Genomic DNA, 14,318 nt, shown 5'->3' on the forward strand with positions numbered 1-14,318 from the left:
GCCTCCTGAGTAGCTGGGATTACAGGCACGCACCACCATGCCCAGCTAATTTTTTGTATTTTTAGTAGAGACGGGGTTTCACCATGTTGACCAGGATGGTCTTGATATCTTGACCTCGTGATCCACCCGCCTCGGCCTCCCAAAGTGCTGGGATTACAGGCTTGAGCCACTGCGCCCGGCCAATTCTATGTTTAATTTTTTGAGGAACTGCCATACTGTCTTCCAGAGCAGCTCTGTCATTTTACATTCCTATTAACAGTGCACAAGAGTTCCAATTTCTCCATTTCTTTGCCAAAACTTGTTATGTTCTATTGTTTTCATTTCTGTTTTTTATAATAGCCATCCTACTGGGTGTGAAGTGGTTTCCCTCTTTCTTTCTTAACCACCCTATGGGAAGCTTAGCTACTCTGATCATGATTTTTCTCCTTCCTCCCTCCGTTTCTTCCTTTTTTCACCAAACGTTTATTGAGCACCTGCTTATGCCAGGCCCGGTGCTAAACACTAGGCATATGGTGGTCAATAAAACAGATGTGGCACCTGTCCTCACATAGCTTACCCAATCATAAGCCAGATGTTTAGGAGGAAACAATCTCTTCAGTGTTACTTTAGCAAATGAATGCTATCCCATGACATGGAATGTAAATGTTGCATTGATCTCTGTAAGTGCTAAACCATAAAGATGGAAGGGATGAACACCCTGCCTCTGCTCCCCAAGAGATAAGAATTTATGCAAGGCATGGTGGCTCATGCTTATAATCCCAACAGTTTGGGAGGCTGAGGCAGGAGGATCACTTGAGATCAGGAGTTTGAGGCCATCCTGGCCAACATGGCGAAACCCTATCTCTAATGAAGATACAAAAATTAGCTGGGTGTCGTGGTGCTCACCTGTAGTCCCAGCTACCCAGGAGGCTGAGGCATGAGAATCACTTGAACACAAGAAGCGGAGTTTGCAGTGAGCCTGAACAACAGAGTGAGACTGTCTCAAAAAAAAAAAAAAAATTATGATCATTGAGCAAAGAATATATGACAGCATCAACTCTTTGACTCCCAAAAGGGAGGAGATTTGAAAGCTAAGCTATATTCGTAGCCTGAAAGGATAAGCGAGTGAAGGACAGGCAGCCTGGGAAATGGCAAGACCGGTGCCGTCTGGAGGGTGGAGCAGTAGCTTGAGAGGGAACTGAGCTGTTTGACTCAGAGCAGAAGGACTTGAACGAGGCAATAATGTGTTGAAGTCTCAAAGAGCCCAAAACATAGAAGGCTGTACTTCCAGAGAGGGCAGAACTGGAGTCCAAGATGGATCTTCTATATGACTTTTATTCATCAATTCCACTCATTCTTTCAAACGTTTATTTTACACTTTTCATGTGCCAGGCTATGCCAAGGTACTGGGTATATTTTGGTGATTAAAACAAATTTGACCTATGCCTATATGGACTCAGCTCAGTGAAGGAGCCAAACAATAACCAAGTAATCAAGCAAACGCATCACGCAAATGAGAAGAATTTTACCTAGGGGATAAAAACAGGGTGTGGTAAGAATATCTTTGGAGGGAGATGTTCAGTAAATAAAAGGGTGTTTGCAGGCTGGGTGTGGTGGCTCACGCCTGTAATCCCAACACTTTGGGAGGCTGAGGCGGGTGGATCATCTGAGGTCAGGAGTTCAAGATCAGCCTGACCAATATGGTGAGACTTGTCTCTACTAAAAATACAAAAATTAGCTGGGCATGGTGGCACATGCCTGTAATCCCAGCTACTTGGGAGGCTGAGACAGGAGAACTGCTTGAACCCAGAAGGCAGAGGTTGCAGTGAGCCAAGATTGTGCCATTGCACTACAGCCTGGGCGACAGTGAGACTCCATCTCAAAAACAAATAAATAAATAAAGGGTTTTTCCAAATGACTTCTTTGAACAAGTGACATTTAGGCTAAGACCCAGGGACAAGAAGCTGTTGGTCATCAGAAGAGTGTCTTGGCTGGGCGTGGTGGATCACACCTATAATCTCTGCACTTTGGGAAACGAAGGCAGAAGGATCACTTGAGCCCAGGAATTCAAGATCAGCCTATGTAACACAGAGAGACCCTGTCTCTTACAAATAATTTTTGAAAAATGATCCAGCAGTGGTGGCACTTGCCTGTGGTTGCAGCTACTCAGAAAGCTGAGGTGGGAGGGTCTCCTGAGCCCTGGAGGTAGAAGCTGCAGTAACCTATGATCACGCCATTGAACTCCAGCCTAGGTGACAGAGAGAGATCCTGTCAGAAAGAAAAGAAGAGAAGAGGAAGGGAAGGAGAGAGGAAGGGAAGGGAAGAAGAAGGAAGGAAAAGAAGAAGAAGAAAATGTGGAAGGGCTCTGTGTGGGACATACCCTGGTTCAAGGAATGGAGAAGAGGTCACTGCACCAAAGGATTCACTTTCTTTTTTTTTGAGACAGTCTCACTCTGACTCTGTCACCCAGACTGGAATCCAGTGGTGTGATCTTGGCTCACTGCAAACTCTGCCTACCAGGTTTAAGCGATTCTCCAACCTCAGCCTCCCTAGTAGCTGGGATTACAGGCACCCACCACCACGCCTGGCTAATTTTTTTGTATTTTTAGTAGAGATGGGGTTTTGCCACATTGGCCAGGCTGGTCTCGATCTCCTGACCTTGTGATCTGCACACTTTGGCCTCCCAAGGTGCTGGGATTACAGGTGTGAGCCATCACACCCAGCGGATTCACTTTCATTCTAGGTGCAGTTGGGAACAAGTGAAGGATTGTTAAGCAGGGAAGTAAACAGATATGATTTATGTCTCAAAATGATCACTCTGAATACTAAGTAGAAAATGAGGCTGGGTGTAGTGGCTCATGCCTGTAATCCAAGCACTTCTGGAGGCTGAGGCGGGTGGATCACCTAAGGTCAAAAGATCGAAACCAGCCTGGGCAATATGGTAAAACCCATCTCTTCTAAACATACAAAAAAAATTTAGCTGGGTGTGGTGGTGCATGCTTGTAGTCCCAGCTACTCAGGAATCTGAGGTGGGAGGATCACTTGAACCCAGGAGGTGGAGGTTGCAGTGAGCCGAGGTTGTGACACTGCACTCCAGCCTGAGTGACAGAGACTCTGTGTCAAAAAAAAAAAAAAAGAATGAAAATGAATTTGAGGGGCCAAGGGGGATGCCATGAACCAGTCAGGAGGCTACTACAGTGGTCCATGTGAGAAGTTTGTGGTTGGGACCAAGGTTGTGGGTGGCCTTGAGACGCAATTTAGAGCTGGATTCTTCAAGACTGAATGCTAGGTTGTTGTGGGGGAAAAGAGGGAGAGGAAGGGACGCAGACTCACCCCTAGCAGTGTGTGCATGGAAGTACCGTTGATGGAGATGGGAGGACTGGGAGAAGAATAAGTCTAGGGACACAAAAACTGGGAGTGAGGTTTGGATAGGTTAAATCTGAGATGCCTGTGAGTCATCCATGTGGAAATGTCCAGTAAGTAGTTATGTCTGGAACGCAGAGCAGAGGTTTGAGCTGGAGAAATAAATTTGGGAGCCAGGTAAAGATGAAATTCCCTAAAGAATGCTTAGGGGGAGCCGGGTGCGGTGGCTCAAGCCTGTAATCCCAGCACTTTGGGAGGCCGGGGTGGGTGGATCACGAGGTCAAGAGATCGAGACCATCCTGGTCAACACGGTGAAACCCCGTCTCTACTAAAGCTACAAAAAATTAGCTGGGCATGGTGGCACGTGCCTGTAATCCCAGCTACTCAGGAGGCTGAGGCAGGAGAATTGCCTGAACCCAGGAGGCGGAGGTTGCGGTGAGCCGAGATCGCACCATTACACTCCAGCCTGCGTAACAAGGCAAAACTCTGTCTCAAAAAAAAAAAAAGAAGAGGAGGAGGTGGCAGCAAAACAGGAGGAATGGCAAGAGACTGTGGCATCCTAGAAACCAAAAGGGGGAGGGGTGCCTTGAAAAGGAGAAGAGTAGGAAGTACAGGAAGTATTCCTGAGGTGTCAAGTAAGATGAAGACAAAAGGGAACCACCAGAGAGCTTCAAGATTGCAGCCTGGGGACAAGGTTAGCTGCAGGCACTAGGTAGAGTGGCATCCTAATTGTTGGGGCCACTGCAGTTTGTTGTGATCTCTGGGAGACTGCTGGAAGTTGGTGAGGTGCATAAGGTCTGTGTGGCTGGTGGAAAGGAACTGCTTTAAAAGTCAGGCAGTCTGGCCAGGTGCAGTGGCTCATGCCTGTAATTCCAGCACTTTGGGAGGCCGAGGCAGGTGGATCACCTGAGGTCAGGAGTTCAAGACCAGCTGGCCAACATGGTGAAATCTTGTCTCTACTAAAAATACAAAAAAATTAGCTGGGCATGGTGGCATGTACCTGTATTCCCAGCTATTTGGAAGGCTGAGGCAAGAGAATCTATCAAACCCAGGAGGTGGAGGTTGCAGAGAGCCAAGATCATACCACTGCACTCCAGCCCAGGTGACAGAGTGAGACTCCCATCTGGGTAGGTGCAGGGAAGAAGTCAGGTAGTCAGAGCATTTTGTCTCTCCTTCCCCTGCAGGGGTCTGTGAAGATCATGCTGCCCTGAGCCTGGCAAGATGGTGCAGGGGTTCAACAATCCCCTGCCATGTCCTTCTTCAGGCTCTGCCAATTCACCCGTGTCCCTCTCCCTCTGCCCGTTCCCCTACAGGACACTTCACAGCCATGGTATGGAAGAACACAAAGAAGATGGGAGTGGGGAAGGCATCCGCAAGTGACGGGTCCTCCTTTGTGGTGGCCAGATATTTCCCAGCAGGGAATGTTGTCAACCAGGGCTTCTTTGAAGAAAACGTCCTGCCACCAAAGAAGTAACTTGTCAAATGTAATGGAAAGGTGGCAGACTTAAGAACGTGGATATGAAGTGCCTAGAACAACCAAAACCTGGCTGTGCGTCTGCCCCAGTGGGAGTATGTGCTTGTGTGTATGATGCATGTGAGCGTCTCTGGTATATACACTTGGACATACAGGTCTATGTGAGCTCATTCTTATTACAAGAGTGAGCAAATGAAGCATTAACCCTGATGGTTACCTAGACCACGATTATTTGGATTTGGGGGAGGGGAGAATCAGTTTTTTAATTTTTTTGTTATTTTTAAGCAAACTTCTTTTGTATCTTTCTTCTAATATCCATCCCTGGACTTTTTGTATTCCAAATGTTTGTGATGCTGAGAAATGAAGTTCATTTTATGAGATCTTCATGCGTCATAATCTACTTTTGTGACATAAGATACAGCTTTAAGCACATAAATATAAAGCAGCTTCCATCAGAAACATGGAGCAGGCAGGGGCTCCATTTTTACAGAATTATCGAGATTTCTGAGTTGTAAAACATGATGTCATCCTGCATGCCTCCCGGAATTCTCCAATGGGATCGCCAAAGAACAAATGGAGAAAAAAAGCTTTACTACCTTGCATTCTTCTACCCTTAAATAGCAAAGTACCCCTACCACCACCACCTCTTGCCCCTTCCCTCTTTTCTTAAACTTCTGGCATTTTAGAGCTCAGCAGGCTACCCAGGTTTCTGGAGAGTTGGGCTAGGCCTGAAGCTCCCCCTCCCCCACCTCTGCTAGGCAGCCCAGGCCTGGTCTGGGAGACAGCCCCCTCACTCTGCCTGGGCTCTTGGCCAAGCGGCCTTGGATGGATGAAGTCAGAGAGGTGGGGTGAGGGTGAGCTCACTCAGGGCCCCCAGAGGAAGCCCTCCAGCCTCTGCCCTCCCCCGACACAGGGTGGGAGCCCAGGCCTGTTCCTGGCAGCTGTGGCTGCAGCTGTGCCGCTGCTCCTTCCTGGAATGTGCAACAAGCCCAAATGTTCCAAGGAGACGTTCCAGGCAGGGGGCTTAGAAATGCTAATATGGTTCTGTGTTTTGCCTGAAACGATACCAGGTTCCCCTGAATAGCAACTTTACAAGGTCCATGTGGGAGGGACCAACCCAGATGCCATGCCAAGTGTCCCTGAAACCATGACAGCTCCATCTGTCAAGATGACAGGGGCGGGAGTGAGGGGGCTGCTGGCTTAACAGAGCCATCTGGGCAGGCCAATCCTCAAAGCAGCTCCTGAAGGTCTGTGTTGCCCTGTGACCAGTCTCACGCTATGCCTCTCATTTCCCCGAGGATATTGACCAAGACAATAAAATCTCTTTCTTTGTACAGTGTCTTCCTCCAATGTGATTCATACCTGAAACTCAGTGGCTGAGACAATCCATGACTCTGAATTCCTCTCTTGATTAACTCAAGCCCTGGAATACCTGCAACCCATCCCCTGTGGACTGTGGTGCTTAAGTGGCCAAGTTTTAAGCCATGTGACCCACAAGCACATAGCTGATTAGACTAGCCGTGGACACTGGATCCAACAGCAGCCAATCACCAGGCTGGCCATGGACTGGTAATTTCAGCTAAGAAATGTGGAGAGAATTTACCAGTGGAACTGAAAAAAATAAGGATGCCATTAATTGGAATTAGGGCCATGGCAGACCAAAGCTACTTGCAAGCCAGGCTATGAATGGGAAAGACATAGAAGCAAAGAAGCCAGTTATTGGAGGTACAAAAGGGGAGGAGATGCTGAGAATATTCTTGAATGTTCCTGAGTTTTCTAGCTCCAGCCTAAATCTGTATATCTTTAAAATATGCCCCTCATTTTCTTCAGGGCTTCCAAACAAACTGATACACCAGCCAATAGTCCCCAAAGATTAGAATTATATCGTCTCTTCCTAAAGGAAGACACCATGAATGGAAAATGTGAAGCCTGGCAGGAAGCTGATGGTGGGTGGAGTGGAGAGACCCCTCTGAGGTCCTTTTCTGGCCTCTCCTGGCAAGCTGCCAGCCAATGAACTTGGTGCTCTTCATGTCATCCCCCTCCACCCCAATATACACACACACACAACCAGGTGGTAGAAGCGAGCATGCAGCCAGCCTCCATGGGCTGGAGTTTGTTTCCGCAGTTGGCTGGATTAAGGAAAAAGCTGGACCAGGGGAGCTTTCCTGAGCTGAAGAAATGCCAGACGGTGAAGCTGGCCGAGCAGGTGGGCACTAATCTCACTTTAAAGGATTTATTGAAGATGGCAAGCCTCACAATCCGAAAAGAACAAGGACAAACCAAACTGCGGCTCTCCTTTGTAGCCAGAGGACAGAAGAAGGAGACAGATCTCTGGGTGCAAGGCTTTTCCTCTCCCTGGGCCTCAGTTTATACACCTGTATGAGGCCTGGCACATGGAATTAGGTCCATCAGTTCTCTCAGGCCCCCATGACACCTCCAGACCAACTTAATGCTGTAAGTGTCTGATGAGAGAGCTCATTCCTGCCTTGGTGCTCTGGGACCCGAAACAAAAACAAACATGACTACCTCTATCACTGAAATGCCCCCAAGGCTGAAGTTTGCAGGTGGAGGGCGGGGGAGAGGGCAAAGGAGTTGTGAAGCAGCAGGGCCTGACCCACCCACCTCTTGCTCCCTGGTGAAGATGCCCCAGGAGGCAAGATCTGCCGGTCTGCACGCCCATGGGATCCAGGTGTCTGGCATCAGCACTGAGGCCTCATCCTTCACCCAAGTCGCTGCTGCTTGGAAGAAGTTCAGGGCTGAAGAGGTATTGAGAGCTTAATTATTCTTCCAGGGAGACAGCTGACCCAGAGAGCCTCATCTAAGCTCTACCCCTGGCCTCTGGAGGCAGAGGCTGAAATTGATGTCTTCTTTCAATGGGGAAAACAGAAGTTCTTCACCTTGTGCATATATCATATCCCAAGTCTAAGTCTCTCTGTCCTATTAAGGCAGGAAGGTGGACACATTCAGTTTAAAGGGGTATTTTCAAATAATTTTCAAGTTACCAAATTTAAAATAAGGAAAAGTCTAGGTCTGGAATGAAAGAATGAGGGAGGAAGACAATGAGAACGAGAACATGACTAAGCCAGGGAGGGAAAGCACTGGACCCGCTCAGATTCCCAAGGCTGACACTGAAATTTCCTGGGAAGGGCGCTGAGGACGGCCCGAGGGTCTGGAGTGGGGCTTGGGCCCAGATTGGAGATCAGGGGCAGGTCCTTCCTGCACCTTCTCGCGAATGCCTGGGCGAGATGCAAGTCGAGGCCCTTCCTAGGGTCTCTTCCCAAAGGCTGGTCCAGGTGGGGCCGCTGGGCTCTTTTGCCTCCCCCTCCCTCTAGCCCGCGGGGCTCCAGCTGGCCCTTATCCCCTCCTTACACAAACAGCAGTGCCACAGATGCCCCACAGTACTTCTAGAGCCCCACGCCGGCCAGGAATCTGTCCGAGCCCGTGGACATCCTCCTCTCTCCCCGCAGCGGGACTCGCAGGGGTCAGGAACTCCCCAACTGTTGCTGGGAGTCGGAGGCGGCCTGCTGGCCTCTGGCGGGCGCGCCCCCGTTGAGGCTCAGCGTCCCCATCTGTAAAGTGGGGAAAGGTGTGTGTCTGTGGGGATCTAAGAAGTCCTGCCAGGCTGAGAGCCCTCGATCCTGCTGTTTGAATTCCAGGGTCGCGGCGGACAGCACGGCGCTGCGGCCTCTGCACGGTGGCGCGTGGAGGTAAAGCGAAAAACGGGACGCCCCGCGCCTCTTTTCCATCCTGGAGAGGGGTTGGGGTGGTGCCTGGCGCGGAGGCGGTGCGCTCGGGGGTGGTGACGACCCTCCAGCGCCACCGCGTGGCTGGACTGGGCTTGGGCGGCCGACCCAGAAGAGACGTGAGGGAGCCGCAGCCTCCCCAGCTGCCATGAAACCAGAACCACGACGACCGCAAGTATTTATGAAGGGAGCAGCCCCGAACGCCGGTGCTGGGCGAACTGGTGTAACATGAGTAAGAAAATGGCAGCTAACATTAATTGAGGGTTTATGACAAGCCCACTACTCTCTAGTCCTCTTCTCGTTTAAACTATAATAACAGACGCCTCTAATCCCAACACCTTGAGAGACCAAGGCGGGTGGATCACCTGAGGTCAGGAGTTTGAGAACAGCTTGGCAACATGGTGAAACACTGTCTCTACTAAAAACACAGAACTGGCCAGGGGCGGTGGCTCACGCCTGTAATCTCAGCACTTTGGGAGGCCGAGGAGGGTGGATCACCTGAGGTCAGGAGTTTGAGACCAGCCTGGCCAACATGGTGAAACGCCGTCTCTACTAAAAATACAAAAAATTAGCCGGGCATGGTGGCGCACGCCTGTAATCCCAGCTACTCGGGAAGCTGAGGCAGGAGAATTCTTGAATATGGGAGGTGGAGGTTGCAGTGAGCTGAGATTGCGCTATTGCACTCCAGCCTGGGCAACAAGAGTGAAACTCCGTCTCAAAAAAACAAAACAAAATTTAGCCGGGTGTGGTGGCAGGTGCCTGTAATCCCAGCTACTCGGGAAGGTCTTGTGGGGGAGGGGGAAAAGACAGGGGAATTGCAATTGAAAAAAGAAGAATAATTCATGCGGACTCGGCTGTGCGGAAGACTGGACAGTTTTGATTTTTGAGAAGTCTCTGTCACCTAGGATAGAATGCAATGGCATGATCTCTGCTCAGTGCAACCTCCGCCTCCCGGGTTCAAGTGATTCTCCTACCTCAGTCTCCCAAGTAGCTGGGATTACAGGCATTACAGGCATGTGCCACATGCTTGGCTAATTTTTTTTTTTTTTTTTTTTTTGAGACAGAATCTTGCTTTGCCACCCAGGCTGGAGTGCAATGGCGTGATCTCAGCTCACCTCTGTCTCCCCGGTTCAAGCGATTCTCCTGCCTCAGCTTCCCAAGTAGCTGGGACTACAGGCATGCGCCACCATGCCCAGCTAATTTTTGTAGTTTTAGTAGAGTTGGGGTTTCACTATGTTGGCCAGGCTGGCCTCGAACTCCTGACCTCAAGCCATCCACCCACCTTGGCCTCCCAAAGTGCTGGGATTATAGGTGTGAACCACCGCACCCGGCCTGATTTTTGTATTTTTAGTAGAGACAGGGTTTCACCGTGTTGGCCAGGCTGGTCTTGAACCCCGGACCTCAGGTGATCTGCCTGCCTCGGCCTCCCAAAGTGCTAGTATTACAGGCATGAGCCACTGTGCCCTGCCTGGAGTTTTATTATTACTCAAATTAGCCTCCAGAGCATTGGGGGAGCAGAGTTTTTAAGGATAACTTTGTGGATAGGGGAAAGCCAATGAGCCAGGAGTGCTGCTGACTGGTCAGAGATGAAATCTTAGGGAGTCAGAGCTGTCTTCTTGGGCTGAGTCAGTTCCTGGGTGGGGCCCACAAGATCAGATGAGTAGTATATCAGTTTGAGTGGTGCCAGCTGATCCATCAAGTGCAGGGTCTGCAAAGCATTGTAAGCACTGATCTTAGGAGCAGTTTAGGGAGGGTCAGAATCTTGTAACCTCCAGCTGCATGACTCCTAAATCATAATTCTAATCTTGTGGCTAATATTAGTCCTACAAAGACAATCTAGTCCCCAGGCAAGAAGGAGGTCTGCTTTGGGAAAGGGCTGTTACTGTCTTTGTTTAAACTATAAACTATATGTATAGGTTTCTCCCAAAGTTAGTTCAGCCTTTTCCAAGGAATGAATAAGGCCAGCTTGGAGGCTAGAAGCAAGATGGAGTCAGCTAAGTTGATCTCTTTCACTGTCTTAGTCATAATTTTGCAAAGGGGGTTTCAAGCTGAGATGGCACCACTGCATTCCAGCCTGGGCAACACAGCAAGACTCTGTCTCAAAAAAATAAAAATAAATTCGTAATAATCTTTGAAGCAAGTACTACTATCAAATATTAGCTCTATCTCACAGAGGAGGAAACAGGTTTAGAAAGTCTGAGCCACTCGCCCATGTCCACCCTTGATGGAGACACTTGGAAACGTGGGGGGAACATTCTAGTTTGCCATGGAGCTGAAATAATGTGGGCTTTAAAGACCCTCCATGCCCCAGTTTGTGGTTAACCCCTGTATCCCTGCTCCAGGGAGTGGCCTCCACCTCTCCATTTTGAAGGAGAATAATGTCCGTGGCCACCAAGGTCAGAAGCCAAAGGGCAGAATTTTTCTCTGATGCCCAGGAGCCTTGGCAGGAAGAGTGCTTGGAGAGTTGAGAGTCAGAGTCTGGGGAAGTTGGGTAGTCAGGAGCTTCTAGAATGGTAGGAACAGTGCCAGGTTGCTAAGGTTCTTGGCCTTGCTCTGCTTCCAATAGGCTATGTGATCTTAAGCAAGTCCCTTCTTTTCTCTGGGCCTCCATTTCCCTCAAAATGAGAGGATTCTTCTAGAAGGTCTGATCATCTCTTCCCTTTTCCCCACCTCCACTTATCTCTCCTACACAAACTTCTCCCCACTGTCCCACCTACCCTGGCTCTGACATTCCAGAAGCCTTGAACTGTTTGAAAGTCCCAGGTAGGATTTGTTGCCCATCCCTGAGGTTCCTTCTGAGCTCTGGACCCTGGCTTTAGGTCCTGGTAGAATATGTCACCTTGACAGGTTGGAGAGATCAGTGGGGAGGAAGATTCAGTGCCTCTGAGACAGACCTCAGGAAGGCCTGCATTGTGATGACCTCATCCACTCTGTGACATCATCCTCACTCCCACCCTCTCTTCTCCTGGTCAACCACTCTGCAAACAACCATCAATCTGAATCCCAAAGGCCTGAGAAAGTCTGTTCTCCAGTACCTGCTGCTGATCTGTTTCAGCCAACCAGAAACAACATGAAATTGGAATTCACCGAGAAAAACTACAACAGCTTCGTGCTGCAGAACCTGAATAGACAGAGGAAACGCAAAGAGTACTGGGACATGGCCCTGAGCGTGGACCACCACGTCTTCTTCGCACATCGCAATGTGCTGGCTGCTGTCTCCCCGCTGGTAAGGAGCCTCATCTCCAGCAATGACATGAAGACCACCGATGAGCTCTTCATCACCATTGACTCCAGTTACCTGAGCCCGGTCACAGTGGACCAGCTCCTGGACTACTTCTATAGTGGCAAGGTGGTGATCTCTGAGCAAAACGTGGAGGAGCTACTTCGTGGGGCTCAGTATTTCAACACACCACGCCTTCGAATTCACTGTAATGACTTCCTTATCAAGTCCATCTGCCGTGCCAACTGCTTGCGCTACCTCTTCTTGGCCGAGCTATTTGAGCTCAAAGAGGTATCAGACTTAGCTTACTCTGGCATTCGCGACAACTTCCACTACTGGGCCAGTCCTGAGGGCTCCATGCACTTCATGCGCTGTCCCCCTGTTATCTTTGGCCGCCTGCTCCGTGATGAAAACCTTCACGTGCTCAATGAGGACCAGGCTCTCAGCGCACTCATCAATTGGGTATATTTCCGGAAGGAGGAACGGGAGAAGTATTTCAAGAAGTTCTTCAATTACATCAGTCTCAATGCTGTCTCCAACAAGACACTGGTGTTTGCCAGCAACAAGCTGATGGGCATGGAGAACACCTCATCCCATGCAACACTGATTGAGAGTGTCCTAATGGACCGCAAGCAGGAGCGGCCATGCAGCCTGCTGGTCTACCAGCGGAAAGGGGCCCTGCTCGATTCAGTGGTCATCCTTGGTGGCCAGAAGGCCCATGGCCAGTTCAACGATGGAGTGTTTGCCTATATCATCCAGGAGAACCTGTGGATAAAGCTCTCCGACATGCCTTATCGGGCAGCAGCACTTAGTGCCACCTCTGCTGGTCGCTACATCTACATCTCTGGTGGCACCACTGAGCAGATTTCAGGGCTGAAGACGGCCTGGCGGTATGACATGGATGACAACTCCTGGACCAAGTTGCCCGACCTGCCCATCGGGCTTGTGTTCCACACCATGGTGACCTGCGGGGGGACGGTGTACTCAGTGGGCGGGAGCATTGCCCCAAGGCGGTATGTATCCAACATTTATCGCTATGATGAGCGGAAGGAAGTCTGGTGCCTGGCAGGGAAGATGAGCATCCCCATGGATGGCACCGCCGTGATCACGAAAGGCGACCGGCATCTGTACATTGTCACTGGACGGTGCTTGGTGAAAGGTTATATCTCCCGGGTCGGGGTAGTGGACTGCTTTGACACCAACACCGGGGATGTGGTCCAGTGTATCACTTTCCCCATTGAGTTCAACCACCGACCCCTGCTCTCTTTCCAACAAGACAACATCCTCTGCGTGCACAGCCACCGGCAGAGCGTGGAAATCAATTTGCAGAAGGTAAAGGCCAGCAAGACAACCACCTCAGTGCCTCTCTTGCCCAACAACTGCCCCTTGGATGTGTCCCATGCTATATGCTCCATTGGAGACAACAAGGTGTTTGTATGTGGGGGTGTCACCACCGCCAGCGATGTCCAGACAAAGGACTACACCATCAATCCAAATGCCTTCTGGCTGGACCAAAAGACAGGCGAGTGGAAGACCCTGGCTCCCCCACCAGAGGCACTGGACTGTCCTGCCTGCTGTCTAGCCAAGCTACCTTGCAAAATTCTTCAAAGAATTTAAACAACATTTTAAGTGGGAGAATAAGTAAATGCATTATTATTCACAATTTAATGAGAAAGAGAGGAAGATGGCCTGTTGGTTCCTTCTTATTGTTCCAGTCCACACTTTGTCCTGAAGGTGGAGATCCTGGGGTAGAGCTGCTCGCAGTGGGTGGAAACTCAGGGCTACTGTGTCACTGGAGGTCTCCAACAGGGGCTGGAAAGGAACCCCTGGTGGGTGGGACAGGCCTCTCCCAGGCCTGGCCAAGGCAATGTCTGTCTCCTATTCTCTACCCCTGTGATCACCTCTCAGGCTTCTGCTAGATCGACAGGTAAACATCACTCAGAGCTGTGAAGCATTGAGCTCCTCTAGTACCCACTTCCCTTGGGTCTCCCATGAAAGTAGGAGAACACCTGTCCCAGGTCTAAGAGACGAACCTCACGGCCAGGAGGGAGAAGGTGATCTAGGCAAGGCACAGAAAAGAAGGCAGAAGGAACAGGGGAGGCAAGGTGGCTTGGCTACTATATTTGCCCATACAGCTATGGTAGTTTGTGTCTCATTTGTGGGCAAGATGGAGGTTTCTTACAATTGTTTCTAGTAAGCCAGTTGCATTGATAACTTTCTCCAGGAATATGAGTCTGAGGGACTGGGGATTAAAGAGAGGCCAGTAAAGGGAGAAGAAAGAAACATATATCCTGGCCAGGCATGGTGGCTCATGCCTGTAATCCCAGCACTTTGGAAGGCAGAGACAGGAGGATCACCTGAGCCCAGGAGTTTGAGACCAGCCTGGGCAATAAAGCGAGACCCCATTTCAAGTATAAAAAGCAGATCGCCGGGCGCGGTGGCTCACGCCTGTAATCCCAGCACTTTGGGAGGCCGAGGCGGGTGGATCACGAGGTCAAGAGATCGAGACCATCCTGGTCAACATGGTGAAACCCCGTCT

At 50.0% G+C, this 14,318-nt stretch overlaps 2 protein-coding genes across 4 annotated transcripts in view; both read left to right on the top strand.

Annotated features, from left to right (window-relative positions):
• GLIPR2 (GLI pathogenesis related 2) overlaps positions 1 to 14,318 on the top strand; it is a 50,081-nt gene that overhangs the window by 21,513 nt on the left and 14,250 nt on the right. Inside the window, exon 5 of one of the 3 annotated variants that reach the window (XM_017543165.2) lies at positions 4,656 to 5,198. The exons of the other annotated variants lie outside the window; for them this stretch is intronic. Coding sequence (XP_017398654.1) covers positions 4,656 to 4,816 — 161 coding nt within the window. The 3' untranslated portion in view covers positions 4,817 to 5,198. Of the gene's footprint in view, positions 1 to 4,655; positions 5,199 to 14,318 lie in introns of those variants that run through there. 3 annotated transcript variants of the gene reach the window in all.
• Positions 10,435 to 13,462, top strand: CCIN (calicin). Its single transcript, XM_017543159.2, has one exon. The coding sequence runs from the start codon at positions 11,630 to 11,632 to the stop codon at positions 13,394 to 13,396; it is 1,767 nt and encodes a 588-aa protein (XP_017398648.1). The 5' UTR covers positions 10,435 to 11,629; the 3' UTR covers positions 13,397 to 13,462.

This window comes from Cebus imitator, unplaced genomic scaffold (assembly GCF_001604975.1).
Source record: "Cebus imitator isolate Cc_AM_T3 unplaced genomic scaffold, Cebus_imitator-1.0 Scaffold149, whole genome shotgun sequence".
NCBI classification, from domain to species: Eukaryota; Metazoa; Chordata; class Mammalia; order Primates; family Cebidae; genus Cebus; species Cebus imitator.

Excerpts from the sequence above, each read along its gene's own strand:
- CCIN (XM_017543159.2), top strand. The coding sequence starts at position 11,630 with ATGAAATTGGAATTCACCGAGAAAAACTACAACAGCTTCGTGCTGCAG.